Here is a 23,186-nt window from a genome sequence, read left to right as displayed (position 1 = left end):
TACATTTTTTCATTTAATAGAAATCGAATATGTAAGCATATGAACTTCTATCTAAATTATTACTTGTCTCTTTATCAGAAGCAATAATTAATAAAAGTCCCATTTTTTCCTCTTATTGATAATACATTTTCCCCTCACACTGTTAATTGGTCTTTATTCTTGAGAATTAATACATGTAAAGAATGAAGTATGACCATATCCATCTCTTCCTTCTCCCATCTAACTCACTGGATTCCCACTTATTTGCTGCTACTCTAGTTTTCTGTTGCATGTGCCAGTAAAACTTCCTGAAAGAGCTGTCTATTAAATTTCCATTGCATGTATGAGCATAACAGTAAGCTGCACATCAGCCAGTAGTGTCTCTCCTTCACTTCAAATGCTGCAATGTTCCCTAATTTTCAGAATAAATTAGGGAAATCTAAATTTTCAAAGGCTCTCCAAGCTCAGTCATCCATCTCTCTTTCATTTCCTCTAGTGTTCCATAACCCAGAGCTAGCACATTCCTTCAGAGATGATAGACTCTGATTTCTTAAGCAGCCCCCTCTATGGCTCTCTGCGGGCTGTTACAGTGGGCCAGGATATTCTCTCCATGTAGGTTCACCATTTTCTTCAGACTTTTGTAGCATTCCAAATGAGTTTAAGTTTGATTCATCTACTGAAAGCTACAGCTCTCCAACCAACTCTTGGGGAACTTATGCTTATAGATTCATTTCCTATTTTCCATAGAGCATATAACTGCATGAAACTGCATGTAATTGATAACTTTCTAAAATTGTGCTTGTTTTTGTAAATGCATTAAAATTTTTTCTTCTTTGTCAAGTGGCAGTTTTATAGGGCAAGAGAATATATATGGATATATATCATGTATCATCTATCATGTATTATTATACTGTTATTTATTCTTGAGAATTAATACATATAAACAATGAAATATCACTATATCCATCTCTTCCTTTTCCCATCCAATTCACTGTACTCCCACATGTTTTCAGTTTTCTGGAATATGTGTGTGTGTGTGTGTGTGTTGTATTACTTGTGTCTAATTTATTACCTGGTATAGCAGTCTCAGTAACTATTTTCAGGATGAATAAAGGGATGACTCAGATTATAACTACATAGAGTGTTAGCATCATTATAATTCTTTGTAGCTTTACATCTATGTACAGAATAGTTTCAGAAGATCAGAACCTATAGTTGATGTTACATGGGCTATTTCATGGCCCCTGGCACATGTGTAGCAGAGGACTGCCTTGTCTGTCCAAAATGGGAGAGGATGCCCCTACTCTTGTAGAGTGTTGATGCCCCAGGAACCCAGGGACAGGGGATGAAGGGGTGTGGGGGTGGGGGAAGCATACTTTCAGAGGCAAAGGGAGGGGGAAGGGGTGAAGAACTCTTGGAGGGAAGACTGGGAAGGCAGCATTTGAAATGCAAATAAACAAAACAATTTTCAAAAAATAATAAAAGTCATTTTTCATGTGACAAAAAAATTAAGTACTCTTAGTGTTTTAATTATATTAAGAGACCTTGACTTGCATTCTTTTAGGCGATTTCCAGGATACTGTATTAGAACAACAATATTCATTAAGTTAGAAAATTGCAAAGAAGACAGGCAGTGATAACACATACCCTTGGGAGGCAGAGTTCAGGAGAATCCTGAGTTTGAGGCCATCCTGATCTAAAAAATGAGTTCCAAAACAGTCAGGACTGCACAGAGAAACTCTGTCTTAAACGAGAAAAGTAAACAAACCAAAAGCCTGGAAAGAATTCTAACTAACAACATGAATAAAAGCATACATAGTAATTGCACAAGTGAATTGCTAGCTTTAAAGAATTCACAGAATGAGATGTCCTTGACTAGCTATGGATCAGCTATCTCATTCTCCAGAAACACTGAACATCCTTTTGAGAACACATTTTTAATGACATTTTTTCATATCTTTGTTCCTCAAAAAAAAAAAAAATCAATGCAATAACCCTCACCATTAGTAGTTGGAAGGTGATAGAAAAGTGCAGACACATAAGAGCCATACTGCCAAAATAAATGAATGAATGAATATAAATAAATAAATAAATAAATAAATAAATAAATAAATAGCAAGAAAATGGGGATGTGGGCTGCACAACTCCAACACCTCCAACAACTTCTCTATCATGAAGATTACATACATATAGGAAGTTAGATTTTTTTCTATAAGAATGTGTCTATTTTACTGTATTTTCTTATTTATTTATTTATTTACTTCCTAATATTAGCCCTCATCCTCTTCCAGTAGCCCCACAAAAATCCTCCTGCCATTGTGCTTTCCCCTTTTGAGAGAGCCCCCCCCACTGCAGTATCATATACACCCCCAACACATACATCAAGTCACTGCAGCACTAGGTGCATCTGCTCCCACTGAGGTAAGACAAGGAGGCCCAGGTAGGGGAATGGGATCCACAAGCAGGGAACAAATTCAGTTACAGGCCCCGATCTGTTGTTGGGGGAACCTGCTTGAAGACCAAGATGCACATCTGCCATATAGGTGTGTGTGTGGTGGGAGAGCTATGTCCAGCCCATGCTCACTCTTTGTTTGGTGGGCCGGTCTTTGGGAGTGCCCAAGGTTCCAGGTTAGGTGACTCTGTTGTGCTTCCTGTGGAGTCCCTGTCCTCTTTGCATTCCTCAATCCTTTCCCCAACTTTTCCACAAGATTCCTCAAACTCCATCTAATGTTTGGTTTTGGTTCTCTGCATCTGTTGGCTATGCTGTGGAGTCTTTCTGAGGACAGTTATGCTAGGCTCCTGTCTGCAAGCTTAAGAAATTATTATTAATAGTGTTAAGGATTAGTTCTTGCACAGGAGATTCATCTGAATTTGGGCCAATCATTGTTTGGGCCATTCCCTCCATCTATGTTCAGTCTTTGTCACTGCACATCTTGTAGGCAGAGTTCATTTTGGGTCATATATATCCTCCACTGATAGAAGTCTCAGAGTCACCCCCATAGACACCCTGGGATCTCCCTCTTGACCTAGATCTCTGGCATGTCCTAGAGATGCCCTTCCCACCCCCCAGCCCACAACCAAATTCCATTCTCTCCCCTGGTCTTTCTACACCTGATTTCCCTGCTCTACTACCCTTCCCATTCCCTCTCCCATCCAGTTCCCTCCCTCCATCTACCTCTGATATCTATTTTGTTTCCCCTTCTGAGAAAGATTCAACCATCCTCCCTGCGGTCCTCGTTATTTGGCTTCTTTGGGTCTGTGGATTGTAGCTTGGTTATCCTGTACTTTATGGCTAATATCCACCTATAAGTTTGAACATACGTGTTTTTTGGGTTTGGGTTACCTCACCCAGGATAATAATTTCATTCATTTGTCTGCAAAATTCATGATATCCTTGTTTTAATAGCTGAGTAGTATTCCACTGTGTAAATAAACCACATTTTCTTTATCCACTCTTTAGTTGAGGAACATCTAGGTTGTTTTCATTCTCTGGATGTCTGCATGTAGAAGAATGCAAATAGAGCCATAACATCCTGCACAAAACTCACATGCATGCAAGTGGATCAAAGACCACAACATAAAACCAGATACAAAAAAATCTAATAGATCAGAAAGTGGGGAATAGCCTTGATCTCATTGGTACAGGAGACAACGTTCTTAACAGAACACCAATGGCTCAGACACTAAGATCAACAATTAATAAATAGAACCTCATGAAACTGAAAAGCTTCCATATGTCAAAGGATACTGTCAATATGACACAGTGGAAGCTTATAGATTAGGAAAAGATCTTCACAAACCCTACATCTGACAGAAGGCTAATATCAAAAATATATAAAGAACTCAGGAAGTTAGACATCAACAACCCAAATAATGTAACTCCAAAGTGGAGTACAGAATTAATCAGAGAATCCTCAGCAGAGGTATCTCTAATGGAAGAGAAACACTTAAAGAAATGTTCAATGTCCTTAGTTACATTAGGGAAATGCAAATTGAAACAATTCCAAGATTCCACCTTAAACCCATCAGAAAGGGAGCTAAAACCATCCANTGGAAGAAAGACAGCATTTTCAACAAATGGTGCTGGCACAACTGGTTTTTATCATGTAGAAGATTGCGAATCGATCCATTCCTATCTCCTTGTACTANGGTCAAATCTAAGTGGATCAAGGAACTTCACATAAAACCAGAGACACTGAAACTTATAGAGGAGAAAGTGGGGAAAAGTCTTGAAGATATGGGCACAGGGGAAAGATTCCTGAATAGAACAGAATGGCTTGTGCTGTAAGATCAAGAATGACCAAATGGGACCTCATGAAACTGCAAAGCTTCTGCAAGGCAAAAGACACTGTCAATAAGACAAAAAGACCACCAACAGATTGGGAAAGGATCTTTACCTATCCTAAATCAGATAGGGGACTAATATCCAATATATATAAAGAACTCAAGAAGGAAGACTCCAGAAAATCAAATAACCCCATTAAAAAAATGGGGCTCAGAACTGAACAAAGAATTCTCACCTGAGGAATACCGAATGGCAGAGAAGCACCTGAAAAAATGTTCAACATCCTTAATCATCAGGGAAATGCAAATCAAAACAACCCTGAGATTCCACCTCACACCAGTCAGAATGGCTAGGATCAAAAAATCAGGTGACAGCAGATGCTGGCAAGGATGTGGAGAAAGAGGAACACTCCTCCATTGTTGGTGGGATTGCAAGCTTGTACAACCACTCTGGAAATCAGTCTGGTGGTTCCTTAGAAAATTGGACATAGTACTACCGGAGGATCTAGCAATACCTCTCCTGGGCATATATCCAGAAGATGTCCCAACCGGTAAGAAGGACACATGCTCCACTATGTTCATAGCAGCCTTATTTATAATAGCCAGAAGCTGGAAAGAACCCAGATGCCCCTCAACAGAGGAATGGATACAGAAACTGTGGTACATTTACACAATGGAGTACTACTCAGCTATTAAAAAGAATGAATTTATGAAATTCCTAGGGAAATGGATGGACCTGGAGGGCATCATCCTGAGTGAGGTAACACAATCACAAAGGAATTCACACAATATGTACTCACTGATAAGTGGATATTAGCCCAAAACTTAGGATACCCAAGATATAAGATACAATTTGCTAAACGCATGAAACTCAAGAAGAATGAAGACTGAAGTGTGGACACTATGCCCCTCCTTAGAATTGGGAACAGAACACCCATGGAAGGAGTTACAGAGACAAAGTTTGGAGCTGTGACAAAAGGATGGGCCATCTAGAGGCTGCCGTATCCAGGGATCCACCCCATAATCAGCTTCCAAACGCTGACACCATTGCATACACTAGCAAGATTTTGCTGAAAGGACCCAGATATAGCTGTCTCTTGTGAGACTATGCCGGGGCCTGGCAAACACAGAAGTGGATGCTCACAGTCAGCTAGTGAATGGATCACAGGGACCCTATGGGTGGAACAACATTATGAACTAACCAGTACCCCGGAGCTCTTGACTCTAGCTGCATATGTATCAAAAGATGGCCTAGTCGGCCCTCACTGGAAAGAGAGGCCCACTGGACATGCAAACTTTATATGCTCCAGTACAGGGGAACGCCAGGGCCAAAAAACTGGGAATCGGTGGGTAGGGAAGTGGGGGGAGAGGGTATGGGGGACTTTTGGGATAGCATTGGAAATGTAATTGAGGAAAAGATGTAATAAAAAATATTAAAAAAAAAACCCATCAGAATGGCTAAGATAAAATCTCAAGGAACAGCACATGCTGTTGAGGATGTGGAGCAAGGGGAACACTCCTACTTGTTGGTGGGAGTGCAAACTTGTACAACCATTCTGGAAAACAATTTGGTGGTTTCTCAGAAAATTGGGAATAGTTCTTCCTCAAGACCCAGCTATACAACTACTCTGTCTCTCTGTCTCTCTGTCTCTCTCTCTGTCTCTGTCTCTGTCTCTCTCTCTCTCTCTCTCTCTATATATATATATATATATATATACATATGTATATATATATATAAACATGTTCCACCACCCCACAAGGACATTTGCTTAACTATGTTCTAGGAGCTTTATTCATAATAGTCAGAAACTGGGAAGCTAGAATATTTAAATCAGGCTAAATAGCAGATGAGAGTGGATACTTGGTTTTCTTTTCTGTATAATGTATGAAATAATTGTTTCTGCTATACAAAGTCAGATATACTGAGTCAGGGGATGAACTAGGAGTAAAAGGATTGATGCTCACAAGCTATGGTTCAAAGTGCAAGTTATCTTCTTCAGTAATCATTGTTGTTACTGTGAGTACAACATGATTTGACAAGACTTGAAATAAGTTCACCTTCAGTAGACCTTTGTCAGAATGGTCCACAATACCACTGAGCTGTTAGCAGTCATGGAAGATGGGGGTCTCCTCTGAAACTTTTCACTTTTTAGTCACCTCAATCATCTCTCCGTAAGGCTCATAAAAGAAACACTTCCAAGGACAACAATTCCTTCTACATAAAATCTGTGTTAATAAGCACATATGTGTGAGAGCCCATGGGGAGTTTGCTAAAGTCCCTCATAAGATGTGCAGAGAATACATATAGAGAAATATGTTTTCCTTCTTTTGTTCCTTTCTTTTTAAAAAATATTGAACCTAATATGTACTTCCAAGAATGTAATGCAGGAGGAAAAGCAAATGAACAACACATTATGTTTTCCCTTCTCTGGGGAAGAAAAGTATCCTCAACAAGAATGAAATGTTAAACCTTAGAAAAGCTATCATGGGCATTGACAAGGAATAAAGTTTGAAAGCATATTTAAAATTTAGAGAAATAGGAACCATCTCTTCTGTAATCCCAGTGCAGATAACTACAGTTCTTGCATCATTAGTTATATCAAATTTATATAATGAGCTCACTTCACTCCAGTGAATAGCTCCAAACCCATGTCACACAGACAACCCTGGTTAATTTCAGTAGATCACAAAACAAAATCAACACCTGTAACATAAGAGAGAGATTTGTGCAGAGGAAGGGGGAATAGACAGATAGTGGGAAAGTAGAGATTGTGGGTGGTTGGTATGCATTTTGTATGTGTGCAAAATTGTCTAAAACCAAATTTAATTAAATTAAGGCATGAATTCATGTATATTTACATATTTTATATATTCATAATATAAATAATATATGAAGCATTCAGATAGACATATGAATATATATGATATACATATGACTATATGTATATGTTCTGAGGCTTGTCTCCTCCCATGCAGAGACAGTCCTTCTGCAGGTATCCTGTGTATTTTTGTATCCATAAGCTTCTCTTCTAACCTAGGCAGGCTTCAGAGCTATACGCATACTCAGATATGATCCTCTTGATTTTAGACTCTCCTTTCTTCATGGTTGCTTTTGGATGCTTAAATCTGATCCCTTTCCTTATTTTCTTAGCTAAGTGGTTTGCTTCAACTCTGTGACACATGGAATTCTGTTTCTCCTTTTTGCCTCTTGCTCACATGGGCCTACGCCTCACTTAAGAGACAGAATATTACTATTAACTTTCAATCCCACTCTTGAAACCTCTTCATTTCTTTTCTCTCATTTTGTACTTTTCACTAACCTGAGTTTGTGTTTATTATTCCATTAAACATGTGTATGCACAATTAAAAACAATGGGTTGTTTTGTTTTGCCTATTAAGCTTTACATGGGATCATAATTTAGGCATTAATTTAGAATTTGCTTATTTACTCAATGTTATTGTTGTGATTGATTTATGTCAACTTATTCAGCTGCACCTTTGAAACAAAAGCACCATTGTTTTGCATATGTGACCATTAATCACTTATAAATTTTTGTTGTAGAATATTTGCATATTAAAGTTTATAAGACATTGTCAAATTGTGTTTTAGGGCCTACATACTGAAAACACTACGGGTATCATACTTTTCTATTTTTCTTTCTCTCTCATATATTACATCTCACCACAGTTTCCCCTCCCTCCTCTCTGCTCAGTCCTTTTCCCCCTTCTCCCCTTTCCCTGAAATCTACCCCTTCTCTTTTTTTCCCTTCAGAAAAGAGCAAGCCACCAAAGGATATCAACAGACCCAGCACTACCCTCATTTCAGGCACAGGTCAGGCACAGACCCTCATTTCAAGGCTGTGCCAGGTAACCCAGTAGGCAGAAAAGGGTCCCAAAGCAGGCAAACAAGTCAGAAGCAACCCTGCTCCCACTGTTATAAGTCCCCCTAGAAGACCAAGCTACAGAACAGTTACATATATTCAGAAGACCTAGGCTACCCTTACAGGATACCTGATTGTTGCTTCTGTATTCTAAGGAGTCATATTTGTGTTTTAAAATAATATTCATTATACATGCTTGTGTGTTTTATATGTTTGTATTTATCTCTTAATTTCTTCAACTGGAATAATTATCATTTCCTTATTAGTTTGAATTTACTCTTTATATATGAATAAAAGTAATTTTAAGCTATGAATGATGTGAATTGAGTCATGACTATATTTTATCCATTTGCTTCATAGTATTTACTAATTTGGTAAATTAATCTATTAAAACTCAATTGTACCTTAAATTATTAACCTATATATAGTGAATCTATTGCCATATCTTTAGTAAAATCAGTAAGTAATTTGGTTTTACTCTATTTTTCTCTTATACTGAACACAAATTTGACTGGCATAGATTAGACACATGTCATCTCTGTTCACCGTCTGCCTGTGATGTATTACTTGTATCTACTCTGTGATATGTCTTATTTCATTAGTCTTTTTCAATTGGCTTATTGTTGTTATTGACATATCATTGTATTACTTTCTAATGATATTTAAAAAGGTAAAATAAACCTCACCATTGTAGTCTCCCTTAGTATGTCCAGCTCTTAAGTTTTCATCTTGTCCTGTGTCACTTTTTATATCCCAAGAGGATTTCAACTAAAACTGCATTGAAATAATAGATTGAACCGGGGAAGATTGACATATTTCGCTGAGACATTCTACTCTTAAAAATACTTATGTATAGATTTATGCACAGATTTGTTGTCTTCCAACACAGTATAATGAAATTATACATGTATATGTGACACATATTTTAAAACTCTTGACTTTTGTTAATTTTTAAAATTAACCACACTTAATTGTCATTTACACTGTCAGTGAGAAGGACAATCAGTTTTCTCCAGTTGAATGACACCGGGTGTATCTACCACTATAGGGAGGGTTTCATGTTCAGGAACAGTTGGCCACGAAATAACACACTCCACAGTTGTTTGTGTGTGTTTTTATTTGGTAATGGTTTGATGTTTTTGGTTAATGTCATACTTTGTTTACTAGATTTTGGGCATTTTGTTGTATTGGATTTCTGACTTCATTTTTGGGAAAGAACTTAAAGTTGGGTGAGTAAAGAGGAGAGAATTTGGAAAAATTTGAATTGGAAAATCATTACCAAGATATTTTTAAATCACGAAATTTTGTTTAAAAATAAAAAAAACAAATAAAAACCTAACCAACCAAACAAAAATAACCAAACTTTTACCTTGGTATCAATTCATCTCACATATATGGTTTGAAAATTTTAATACATGTACGTGTATAGGCAGTGAAGGAAATAGAAATGAACATGGAACTGAGGGGAAAGCCATGTTTTCTGAATGGATCTTCCTTAAAGTCTACTGTGAGTTTTGTCTTCTTTGTTTACTGGTACTTCTGCATGATAGACAGGCTTTGTAGTCATGGGAGAATCCATGGGAATGACCCTGGGGGAAGACTCGTTACTCTGTTTCACTTTCCTCTTAATTTGTCCCTGAGAGAAGCATAGGCTCCTCCCTTTAGAAATTATATCATCTAAAGAAAAACAACCAAGAAAGGGTATCTCTCCATTCTATATATCCCACAAAGGAGTCTTCAGAGACATCTCTACACTCACCAGTGTGTATAGAAGTCACCCTGGCTACAGACACTGAGGAGTGCTTGGTGGTCTCTGGCAGGGTGAGTTGAGCAGACAGCTACTGAAATCCAACCTTCAGTGAGACTTCTGTTCTCTCCCTGCTCCTTCCTGTAGGCTCTCTACACTTCGAATCTAGCTCTTGACTTTTGGAATTTCAGTACGTTAGTAAAGAATTTCAGTTATGAGACATGAAATGGAAAGAGGACACTAGAAGGAAGAGAGGTCACTTAACTGATGAAGGTATTGGTATCTAAAGTCTTCTGAGCCCTATAATTCAATTGGTTCAAACAATTCCAGCCTTCAAGGGAGTCATCAGTCAAGGTAACATTTTTTGTTTAATCACTAAATACTAAATCAGATCTCTTTACTGTACAAGTCATATTTGTAGGGTGACTTTTTTATATTCTGCTAGTTTTCTGTCATTCCATGAGTTATTTTTACATCATTACATTATTATTACATTGTTTTTACATTCTTCATTGTTTGAAGGGCAATCATGATTTTTGTTTCATATAGTTCTGGAGCCTTTGGGAGTTATCAGACAATCTTGTATGTCAGCTGAACAATAGATGAATGGTGAATAATAGGACAGCTTACTGGTGAGAGAAAGTCCCGACTTAGGGCAACAAAGGAGTCGTATTGTTGGGCTTCTCTGAGATGACACTTATCACTGAACTTACTTACCCACTCTGTGCTGTCCTGCTTTGCAGTGCACCATGCTGCAGATGAGAAATTACATACAATCAGGACAGATATATAAATAATTTAGTCACGGTACCTCCAGTCTTCACGAGTCCACTTTGCATGCTCCCCTCTGCTCCACAGCTGAGAATCACAGTTTATTCCATTTCGAAGCTGTCTCTCTTTTCTTCCTCCCTCAAAGCTTGGCATGGAAAACCAGAAACATCTACTGGGAACTAGTTTTACTAATCTGCAATGCATTTTTTGTGTCTACTTTGACCACCTGGAGGAGCTACACCCTATCTGTCCCCATAAACCCAGGATAGTTGTAAATATAAATAGAAGGATTTAAAAAAAGAAGGCCATAGACTTCTAGGACAAACAAACCTTACTTTTAAATTACTGTTTTAAGTCCTTGCTATTTTAATTTGAAAGTTATTTCTCATTTGTTCTCATTTTCTCTTTTGTGTAACATTAATTTAGCACAGGTAGAAGTACATTATATAATACATGTAGAGCAAATCTGTTTAACTAGAGTTGGTTGCATAAAAATTAATTAGCGATATTTTATTTTTCCTGTTAGTCTTCTTAATGATGTTTTATCCTACTTGAGGGAGATAATGCTGAAATGTGAATATTAAAATGCAACAAATATGCACTAATGTCAAAAAGGTATCAATGGAAGTACAGTCAAAAAAAGAGAATATTTGCTCTGGCAGTGGAAATCACAGAGATTTCCATGACCATGGGGACACCGACACCTAACATTTCATCAAAAGTAGATCCAGGAAATAAAAGATATGAAATTGCCAAAATTAAAAATAAAAGAATGTGATCTTATTTTTGCTGAAATACTGATTTTCAGAATACTGCGTTCCAAAGTTGGTTTAGAACTGCATTAGTGATGACAGTGAATGTGAGGCAGAGCGTTCTGAGTTTTGCCTTGAATGTTTTGAAAAGAAACTGAGAGGCAAAGGTCACAGTCAGGGATACTCATCTCCAGAATGATTCCTTAGAAGTCTGGATAGCAGGGAATGAAATCTTGAGATGGCCAAGGTGAGAGAGTGTGGATTTAGCCTTCACTAATTCTTATTAGCATTGCAAGAAATGTGATTGTCTGTTATCTCAACAAGTAGGTGCTAGTGTAGTGTTGCTACAGGTCATTTTTAGCAACTTCCCCATCCCCTAAGATGGCTATCTTTAAAACCATGTGATTATTACAACCGAGAATGATGTTTTTCTTTTGTTTCTTAACACAGCCTTTGTAGCAGAAGGATGGGCAGTGTTGAGGAGTAACTGTAAGCCTGACCAGAGCTGGCGGCTAAATAGGTACAAGTTAACTCTGGAGAGTCTCGTAATTTGAGCAATTGTCATAGTAACCTGAAGAGGGAAAAGGGAAAGTTACAGAGAAAGTAGAGAAGGTGAGGGTTAAGTCTGCACAATTACCATCTGATGAAGAACAGATGTCCCAGTGCAAAGCAAACTAATCAGAAATCCAGAAAGTGATAGTCAGCCAGCCTCAGAGGCAGTATTAGTAGAGGGAAAAATAAAAACTTTACAAAGAAAATTATTGTCACAAGTGTTCCTGATACTTACTTTGTGTTTTACTTTATTCCCCCCCCCCCGAAAAACAGGAAACAGAAATATTTTAAAATCAAAGTGAAAGGTTTAAGGCTAATCACACAGGGGTTGAGGTTAACTCTAAAAATGGATAAATTTTCAGAAAATGTTTTCTGAGCCTAAACTTCTGAGTCATTTATTTTTCTTCACATAAATCTATGACAGTGAGAGAAAGGTCACTCAGAGATTACATGATGTTATAAATGCTTCTGGCATGGAATTATATAGTTTGGAAACAGCGGTAGCTGATTTCTTTAGGATCTAGTTTTCTGTACAATTTTTTTATTAGATATTTACACTTCAAATGTTATTCCCTTTCCTAGTTTCCCCTCCAAAAGCCTCCTCCCCTATACCATGCCCCCTCCCCCTGCTCCCCAACCCGCCCACTCCCATTTCTGGCCCTGGCATTCCCCTATACTGGGGCATAGAACCTTTACAGGACCTAGGGCCTCTCCTCCCATAGATGACCGACTATGCCAGCCTCTCCTACATATACAGCTAAGGCCACAAGTTCCACCATATGTTTTCTTTGATTGGTGGTTTAGGTCCAAGGAGCTCTGTGGGTACTGGTTAGTTCATATTGATGTTCCTCCTATGAGGCTTCAAATCCTTTCAGCTCCTTGGGTACTTTCTCTAGCTCCTTCAGTGATTATCCAGTTTTCAACATAAGTAATTGAACATAGAAAGGAATCTGCATGTAAGCAATACTGAAATTCCAGGAAGTCCCTTATATCTTTTCTTACCTTCACAGATGACCCAATTGGTGGCCAGCCAGAATCAAACTATGGTGATTGAGTTCCTCTTCTCCGTGTTCCCACCTCTGTATGAAGGTGGCCTCTTGTTTTTCATTCTATTGATTCTTGTCTATGCATTCATTATATCAGGGAACCTAGTGATCTTTGTCGCTGTCCAGCTGGACATGGCTCTGCACACACCCATGTATTTCTTCATCAGTGTGTTGTCTTTCCTGGAGATCTGGTATACCACGACTACCATTCCCAAGATGCTTTCCAGCCTAGTCAGTGAGAAGAAGACCATCTCCCTAGGTGGCTGCCTCATGCAGATGTACTTTTTCCACTCGTTGGGTATCACAGAAGGCTGTGTCCTGACAGCAATGTCCATTGACAGGTACATAGCTATCTGCTATCCTCTCCGTTACCCTACCATCATGACTTCCAAACTTTGTATTCAACTAACAGCTGGCTCCTGCTTCTGTGGCTTCCTTCTGGTACTCCCTGAGATTGCATGGATTGCGACTTTGCCTTTCTGTGGCTCCAACAAGATCCATCAGATCTTCTGTGATTTCACCCCTGTGCTCAGTTTGGCCTGTACCGATACATCGCTGGTGGTCATTGTGGATGCCATCCATGCAGTAGAGATCCTGGCCTCTTTCCTTGTAATTGCCCTGTCCTATATCCGGATCATCGTGGTAATTTTGGGGATGCCCTCAGCAGAAGGGAGGCACAAGGCTTTCTCCACTTGTGCAGCCCACCTTGCTGTTTTCTTGCTGTTTTTTGGCAGCGTGGCTGTCATGTATTTGAGATTCTCAGCTACATATTCAGTCTTCTGGGACACAGTAATTGCTGTCACTTTCGTTATCCTTGCTCCATTTCTCAACCCCATTATTTATAGTCTAAGAAACAAGGAAATGAAAGATGCTATTGGGAGGCTTTTTCATCAGAAGAGAGATGTTCGGGCTCAGAAATAGATCTCAATTCCTGATATTAAAGCCCTTCTTGAAGTTTGGAATCTCACTGTTGTTTTTTGTGCTCCTGATGGTACTCTTTCCATTGTCACAGATGCTTTTTCTTCTGCTGTTAACAAGAACGATGGAATGTGCCTCTAGGTCACTGGTGGCCACTTGTTTACATAACAACTACCAGACTCTTGACAAGTGAAGCAGTAAGTGTGGATTCTCCAGCTTTAAGCACAAATTGACATATGCCTCATACTATACTAGTATGGTTCCTTCCCTTCTCTTTTGTGAGTACTTGTGTTGATGAGGCCAGCGATTAGAGTAAAAGATGCATACCACATAAAATAGTTCTGAAAATTGTTAATGTTCACATCCTTCTTGCCTTTATAGCTCTAGATTCCTCTGTCATTCATCATTGCTCAAGTACTGGTTCCTGACAGAAAAATCAACCTTTCTCTACTTCTGGCTTATTTAATTTAATTAACTACACACTCAGCTCAGAAAAAAAAAAGGTACTGGCTACTGCATGATGTGTCATAGAATTTCAGGCTCAAAAGGTTTCAGAGGAATAAGGTGGACATGTTTGCACTTTGGCTGACTTGCTTTCCATTGCGTCTTCTGCACATAAACATACCTACTATGAGTCCATGGGTTCAATAGCAGGACATATTCAGAAGATCATTATTTCACAGATCATATTTCACTCCTCCTCACTGTCTGTCTCTTGCATTTTTCTACCTTCTGTTCTGCAACGTCAAGAGCAATATTCTGAGAATTTAATTCCATGCTTCAATCTATTCAATGCTTTCATGTGCATATTGGATTGAGTTCAGGAGTTTATGGCCTAACATAGGAAATTCCATGGTTTCTGCATGCCTTTTACCGTATGATACTTCCTTTGTCCCTTCTGGACTTGTCTGCACCTGGTTCTTGTGGCTCATTAAGCTGTTTACCAACTAAAGGACAAATGAGGAATGATTCTTCTTAGCACGCTTTCCTGTCTGATTCTTTCTAAGTCTTCAGTTTTCAATCCACTTCATCAGACAACTCTTCATTTGCCCCTACCTCTGTTAGTCGTTTTGAATCTTATTATGAAAATGTTTCAAAATTAGTGTACCTTGTGAGCATCACAGTTAAGCTGTGTGTATCACCCTCATTGCATTTAAATTATTCCATAGAATACAATGGAAATACTTTAAGATAAAAGGCTAGAAACCATAGATTTTTCAAAAGTTAAAAGTCGAAACACATGGGCTGGAGAAAGGCTCAGCTGTTATGAGCAATGATTGCTCTCCCAGAGGTCCTGAGTTCAATTGCCAGCAAGCATATGGTGGCACACAACCAGCTGTAATGGGGTCTGATACTCTCTTATAGTGTGTCTGAAGACAGTGACAGTGTGCTCAAAAACATAAAATGAATAAATAAATAAATAAATAAGTAAATCTAAACAAATATAGGAACACATTTTAGGAGAAAGTTAATCAGAGTTAGAGATCAAATTTAATTTTGTTTACAAATTCAGGTAAAGATGAATTACATAATGGTAAAATCAATTTAAAGATGGATTTTGAGATTTGGAACATTGCTTGATTACAGAGCATTTTTCTTAAGCATTTAAGGTCCCAGATTTGATATTCAGTATTCAAAAAAAAATTAAAAATGCCCCCTAGTTAAATAGAATTAGGAGAAAAGATGAAATTACTACATAAAACAAGTAAATAAATTTTATAAAATGCTTTTTATCACTCAACACTGAATGTACAATGTTTTTATATTATGATTGAAATTTATCTTTATTGAAACCATAATTAATAGAGTCCCATTCAGTTCTTAAACCTTAGTTCTTTATCCTGAGAATAGATGTATACTGTGTAATGTGATCATATCCATTCCTTGTGTTCTCCCTCCAGCTTCCTCTATATTCCCACTTTTTTTAATGTTACCTTGATTTTCTGCTTGATTGGCAGTAAAACTTCACAAAAGAGTTGTTTATTTTTGAAATTACTACACCACAGAAATTACCTTCATACACTTAACAACATCATGTCTCACCACAATTACTAGAAGATCTCTGTATCAATTAGAGGTTTCAGCTGTGCCACCCTGGACTGTTGGCTCTACAGAGGGAAGAATGATTCAGGCCAGACAGCACTCCATATCTGCTCCAAACTCCGCCCTAGTTCCTCCATACTCCACTTACAATGTCTAACTCTCCCAAAGTAAATTACAAATGTCTAACTCTCACAAAGACCCTCAAAGCCCTGTGATATACGTCCCTCCCCTCTCTTCACTTCCCAACTCTAATTTTCCTTAGACCCATCCATCTCACACTCTCCATTTCAGACACAGGAGAATCTGGTTCTGGCTTTCATGATGCCTGAGTATTTTCTCTTTAAATCTATGGAGCCATCCACTGTCCATCAAAGCTTTGCTCATCCTTAGCATTTTCCATGGGTTTTAACTTGACCAATCTTAAACTAAGGAATCCCCTACTCACTCGAGATAAATTTGTACATTTCCTTTTCTGTTTCCCACAGAACACATAGTCATGTAAGGCATAACGTTCTAAATTTTGCTTAGTTTTATACTTTAAAAAAAATCTCCTCTTTCTCAACTGGCAGGTTTTAAGGACAAGATTTTTTTTTGTCAGGTGTATCCTTATTTTCTTACATATTATAGCAGTATATTGTTCCAGTAAATATTTGTTTTATTAGTATAAGATGACTCATATGACATTTATGTGGTGTGTTATCATATTTTAATTGCCATAGAGCCTTAGAACTAAGTACAAAAGTGTTAGTTGAAATCAAAACCTGTGATTTATGTTTTAGAAGAAAAGCTCAAGTATATTTAGTATTTTATTTTATTATTTAACATACTGTGATTTATTAAAATATCAAATCTTCCATGTAATTCTAATAGTTTATCTGCAATTGAGGAACTTATTTAGACATGTTATTGAGTAAAGTTGACATGAATTTTATAGTCAGAAATTCCATACTATTTATTAGACTGATCATATTAAGATGTATTTTGCCTCATTAATCACATTAAATACAGGAAAAGATTTGGGATTGACCATATTTATAAATTTTTATACTATAATGGTTATTTATGAACTTTAATGGTTTTATTGAATCATGAAGTTGAGGCTCTTAAATCAAAATAATTCAAGTCCCATTTAAATGCATTTTAAAGGGAGATTTAAATGTTAAGATTAAAAAATCACCTTTTAAATACAATTATTAAAATTGATAAATTTATAAATAGGATACTAAGATTTTTAGATTTATGTTATATGATTTTTAGATAATGAATAAATTCAAAGATTCAATAAAATCTAAGATCCTGAATGTATCAATGTTTCTTTAAAATTAATTTAAATGTATTATCAAAGAAATGTATCCACAGTTTACTCCATTCAAAGATTTTCCCTAGAGGTGTCAAAGAGTTCATCTGAATGTAGAAAAAAAAAAAAAAACCTAGGTTTTTCAAGCACGAGGTGATATGAAGGGAGCTGAGTTGCCTGGAATTGGGTGGGATCACTTTCTGGGGCTCACTTTAAAATGAGAGTTAGCCTTACTTCTGCTTCTGTGTTCCATAGTATGTGCAGCAATTAATCTACTTGACAATCTGCAGCTAATGATTGTTTATTTTTAAAACTACTCACATTTCCCTTTGTTGGCTTTATTTAATTAGTTTTTCACACCCCAATCACTGCCACCTCCTGTTCCCTACCTCATGGTCACTCCCCACCTTCCTTTCCTTTCTCCTCTGAAATAGTGCCCTCCCCCCACCTCATCCCCCCCCCACCCCCCCAGTATTTCTCTACCATGATACATCAAGTATCTGCAGGGATTGGTGCATCATCTCCCACTGAAGCCAGACAAGGGCAGCCCTGTTGGGGAAGAGATTTCACAGTCAGGCAACAGCTTTGGGGACATCCCAGAATCAGTTGTTAGGGGACTCAAATGGAGACAGAGCTGTACATCTGCTACATTGTGCTGGCAGCCTTGGCCCAGCCCATGTAGGCTCTTCTGGAGAAATCACCATCTGTGACCACAAGCAGAACTGCAAAACAATAGTGATAAAAACTGTATATGGTATTGGCACAGAAACAGACAGGTTGATTAATGGAGTCTGATCTAAGACCCAGAAATAAACCCACATAACTATGGACACTTGATTTTTAACAGAGATGGCAAAACTACACAGTGAAAAAAAAGAAAAACCATTTTCAAAAAATGATGCTGGTCTAACAATGTCTCTGTGTAGAAGAATGTAAATAGATCCATGTTTATCACCCTGCACAAAACTCATGTCCAAGTAGATGAAGATTCTCAACATAAAACTGGATACATTTAATCTAACATAAAAGAAAGTGGGAAATAGTCTTGGATGTTTTTATTCAGGAGACAATTTATGGAACAGAACACCAATGGCTCAGGTTCTAAGATCAAAAATTGATAAATGGGACCTCATGAAACTGCAAAGCTTCTGTAAGGCAAAGGACACTGTCAACCGGACAAAATGGCAGCATACAGATTGAGAAAAGATCTTCACTATACCTACATCTGACAGAGGGCTAATATACAAAATACATAAAGAAGTCAAGAAGTTAGTATCCCCCAAAAAACATCTCCCCAACTCCCCAAATGGGGTGCAGAGCTAAAAGGTGAATTCTCAACAAAGCAATCTCTAATGGCCAAGAAGTACTTAAAGAAATGCTCAACCTCCTTAGTCATCAGGGAAATGCAAATCAAAATGACCCTGATATTAATCGTTTGCCACTCACAGTGGCTAAGATCAAAATGTCAATTGACAGCACATGCTGGCGAGGATGTGAAGCCAGGGGAACACACCTCCATTGTTGGTGGGATTACAAATGCATACAACCACTCTGGAAATCAACCTGGTGATTTCTCAGAACTTTTCATTCTTTTTCATTCAACTTTTTTTTTTTTAGAATTTTATACATCGATATGATATTTACAATAATTATTATTGTTTTACACACACTCACACAGAGACACAACCTAATAGTCAATTTGATGTTGCTTTTATGTATATGTCTTTATGGTTGAACTTTTGGGATTGAGTAACCTACCGAGGTTGTCATCCATGAAAACAACTCTCTCTCTCTCTCTCTCTCTCTCTCTCTCTCTCTCTCTCTCTCTCTCTCTCAACTAACTGATTAGAGCTCTTTATCTTGGGGCAAGGACCTGTGAGATTTCCCACATCCCCATTGCTGTATCTTATTTAAAACACATTACTGATGAGACTTCATGGATGCAGCTTCACTGTCATATCTAGAAAACACTTTTCTTCTTGGATTCTTACAATCATTCTGCCTTCTCTTCCCTACAAGATCCTTCATCTGCTGCAAAAAGAAACTTCTTTGATGAAGAACGCTAGCCAAACTTATTTGGGACTATAAAGATAAGAATTTAAAACATATTTAGCCTCTGTATTGGTATAACAAAATGCCATTTTGATACTTTGTTTACAAAACCAAATCAAAATTCAAACTAATACTACTGAAATTTTTGTTGTGAAGAGCCTTTCCAGACTATTAGATGGATCCTTGCTCTTCTAAGATGGACTGGTAACTTACCAGTTCTGTTTTTCTTCCCATAGGAGCCAGGAAAAAAATCATTTTCTGGAGATTTTACTGTATTTTTTCCATTTATTTATTTATTTATTCACTTTACATCCTGTTATCAGTCTGTCCTTTCCTCCCAGTCATCCCTTCCCACAGCTTCTCTCCAATTCCTTTCTCCCCAAATTCCTGGAGTTTTTTTTTTTTTTTTTTTTTGTAGGAAGAAAGCAGAGAATTTTGAACCAGGGTAGCCAAATGTATAAAATTTGGGATGGGAAAGTTTATATGTTCTAGGGAAGAGAATGGAGGATCAAGCTATAGCTGGAAATAGTGAGAATAAAGGCAGTGCTTATGATGATGGGACAGAATTGTAACAGAGCATGACAAAAATGTTAAACATTTTAATACTACTAGTATTATATCATATTTACTTTTGAGTGTGTGTGTGTTGCATGTGTATGAATGCTTGAGGAGGCCAGAGGAGGGTGTTCCTGTAATGTTACATTTTAGGGGTCTGTATTGAGATCATTTTCTCTGCCAGTCAGTACGTTAAAGGAAAGGAGAAAGTTTGCAAGACAGCAGGTAAGAGCAGTTATATATCAGAAACACAATGTAGGGACAATGATGAAATATACTTTGATTAAATGTGAACACACACACACACACACACTGCACACAGCAAGGTACACAGAAATAAATATCCCCTACAAAGAGTGAAAATCTGGAAACAAAGCCTGTCTCTTCTCTAGGAATGCTGTTTTATGCTTTATGAGGAGGTGTGAGGTGTCTTCTTCCTCCAGTCAAAGTTTGAACAATTTGAACAAAACTAGGAGACTGATAGACACATAGTTTTGAGTAAATATTTCCCTGTCCGTGTTCTCTGGCAGAGATGCTCTATTGGCAGCAGGAGGCCTCAGCCTCAAGCAACCAGTCCTTTTTATCAGGTCAGAAAGAAGTCAGACATTTCATTTGCCATCTTTGTTACCTATCTGTGCCCCTTCCCCTATCTGTATGCTTATAAAGAGTCTGTCTAACTCCTAGCCATTGAAAGGTGTAATCTGGATTTTATGGTGTCTGATGGAAGCTGAGAACCAAACTCAGGCCCTCTGCAAAAGAACCATGGACTCAACCACAGAGCCATTGACAGTAACAATCTTTTAAAATATGAACTGTCACTGTTAATGGTTTATGATTATGACTTTTAGTCTCAAGGCAGTATACTAAATCTATAAATTTTAAGAGCTCTATATAGGATTGCTATGAAATCCAGAAAACAGTATGAAGTCCCACAAAAGAGATGATAATAACAAAAACTCAAGTTGGTCACTAAGTACCATAAAACCATGGCATTTTATTACTGTCCAACTATAGATAGTATGGCAAATGTCTCCAGAAAAACATCAGGGAATTATGCTCCTTTCCCAAGCCCAAATCATCTTAATTAGGTGGATTTGCTTAACATTTTATAAATGACTGTATAAGTAGCAATCAATTTTAAATATAGAGTAGATGATGATACTAAGGAAGCCTTTAGATGTGCTGATAATTAATTTTAAAATTTCTTAGACTATGATCCTTGATCGACTTGGGAAAGGTGGTACTGCACTGTTTGTGATATTGAAATAAGAATGTTCCATCAATAATCTTAGTAGTGCATGGAAGAATATGGCTTCTTCTCTCAGAATAAATCATGCTTGTGATAAAAACTGAAAAGCAATAAAACAAAGAACATGAAAATGAACCTTACATAGTAATTCTGGAAATGAATCATTTACTTTTTAAACATACTCAGAGTGTGTGGTATCTATTAATAGGCACTTGTAAACTCACATCAGCTCCCAGAGGCGGCGAACTTTCTGAGAACAGAACATTTTCTTAATGGCTTTTTTCATATCCTTGTTTCTCAGGCTATAGATTATAGGATTGAAAAATGGGGCAAGGACAGCAAACATTAGTGCAATGATCTTCTCCAGTAGTGGTTGGAAGTTGACAGAGAAGCGCAGGTACATAAGAGACACACTGCCAAAAAACAGCACAAAAATGGTGATGTGGGCCGTGCATGTGGAGAATGCCTTCTGACGGCTCTCACCAGATGGAATCTTCAGGACCACGGTGATGATCCTTAAATAGGAAAGGCTGATGATAGAGACACAGCTCAGGATGGAGATAGCATGGATGACATCTTCAACCAGAATCATAGATGTGTCTGTACATGCCAAGAGGAGCACAGGTTCTAAGTCACAGAAGAGCTGGTGAATCTGATTGGGGCCACAGAAGGGCAGAGTAGACATCCACACAATCTCTGGGAGGAGCATGAGGAAGCCAAGGGTGAAAGAGCCTGTGGAAAGCTGTGTGCAGAGCTTTGGAGTTATAATGATTGCATAGCGAAGTGGGTTACAGATGGCAACATACCTGTCAACGGCCATTATTGTGAGGACCAAGCCTTCTGTGACTCCAAAGGAATGGAAAAAATACATCTGCATTAGGCAGCCAATGAAGGAGATGGTTTTCTCTTTGCTGACCAAGTTGTAGAGCATTTGGGGAATGGTCACTGTGGTGTAGCAAATCTCCAGGAAGGAGAAGATGCTGATGAAACTGTACATGGGATTGTGCAGATGGACATCCAGCTGCACAGCCAAGAAGATCATAGCGTTCCCAACAACAATGAACATGTAGACACAGAGCAGAAGGATGAAGAGCAAAAGGCCACCATCTTCAAACTGAGGGAAATCAGAAAAATAAAACTCTGTCACCTTCGTCTGATTCTTCTTATCCATATTTTCAGAAGCTTATTGGCTGCTTCAAGGAATAAGTAAAGCAGAACTCAAGTAAAGGGACAAAGAGAAAAATTAGCCATCTAAACATTCTCAATATTAATCCAATTAAATAGTATATAGAGAGTTGTTTGGAAAATTATAATATAGTACTCTCATATTTGCACAATTTTAGTCTGGAAATTTTGTATTCTACTAATGTGTTTTTTTAAAAAAATACCTGACTATTTAGAAATATAAATTTATATATACTACTGAATTATAATTTGGCAACTTTTATTATTGGGTAATAATTTAGAAACCGCCTTTCACTATAAGGAAAGTTATTTTACATAAAAATGATATACAGAGACTATCATTGTGATATTAATTTTCCTAGGAATATCATAACTTTTAAATACACCTTTTGGGAATGAACATTGAGGACAGAAAATGAATGTTATTAAAATATACAATTGTGGTTCAACAGGAAAGCATTTTAAAGTGAACATTTTAAAGACTGTAGGGCAGGTATTTTTCCATAATTTCATCTTTTTGTTAACTTCTCAGTAAAAACACGAAGTCAAATATACTGGGTAAAACTTATGTGAAATGCCACAGTTTATAGTCACATCTGTGTATAAAGTAGGTTAGTCTGTACTCCAAACAAGTATTTTTAATAGTTTCAATAATATGACCCAGATGATGGATGGTAAGCATAATTGAGTAATATCTCAAAGGCTTTAATCAACAGTCCATATCCAGAGACAAGTTTAGGCATGGATTCATATATTCTCACCTGTATCCTTACAATAAAGGGATCATTAATCAGCATGCCACAGAATTTATCATATTTAACACTATTGACAATTTTGGTCACACAATTATTTACTGGGGAAGTTACTTGGCTAAC

At 37.5% G+C, this 23,186-nt stretch overlaps 2 protein-coding genes across 2 annotated transcripts; one reads left to right on the top strand and one right to left on the bottom strand.

Moving 5' to 3' along the window:
* Nucleotides 1–12,952: 12,952 nt before the first annotated feature.
* Nucleotides 12,953–13,933, top strand: LOC110300640 (olfactory receptor 6K6). The gene has a single exon (XM_021170898.1). It carries the CDS (start codon nucleotides 12,977–12,979, stop codon nucleotides 13,931–13,933), a length of 957 nt encoding a protein of 318 aa, XP_021026557.1. The 5' UTR covers nucleotides 12,953–12,976.
* Nucleotides 13,934–21,346: 7,413 nt separating this feature from the next.
* Nucleotides 21,347–22,300, bottom strand: LOC110302329 (olfactory receptor 6K3-like). The gene has a single exon (XM_021173184.1). The coding sequence runs from the start codon at nucleotides 22,295–22,297 to the stop codon at nucleotides 21,347–21,349; it is 951 nt and encodes a 316-aa protein (XP_021028843.1). The 5' UTR covers nucleotides 22,298–22,300.
* Nucleotides 22,301–23,186: the final 886 nt, after the last annotated feature.

The sequence above is a fragment of the Mus caroli genome, chromosome 1, assembly GCF_900094665.2.
Source record: "Mus caroli chromosome 1, CAROLI_EIJ_v1.1, whole genome shotgun sequence".
NCBI classification, from domain to species: Eukaryota; Metazoa; Chordata; class Mammalia; order Rodentia; family Muridae; genus Mus; species Mus caroli.
Note: the sequence above shows the minus strand (reverse complement) of the source record. Positions and strands in the feature narration are given on the sequence as shown.

What these genes read in the sequence shown, in the direction of transcription:
- LOC110300640 (XM_021170898.1), top strand. Translation starts at nt 12,977, where the DNA reads ATGACCCAATTGGTGGCCAGCCAGAATCAAACTATGGTGATTGAGTTC.
- LOC110302329 (XM_021173184.1), bottom strand. Translation starts at nt 22,297, where the DNA reads ATGGATAAGAAGAATCAGACGAAGGTGACAGAGTTTTATTTTTCTGAT.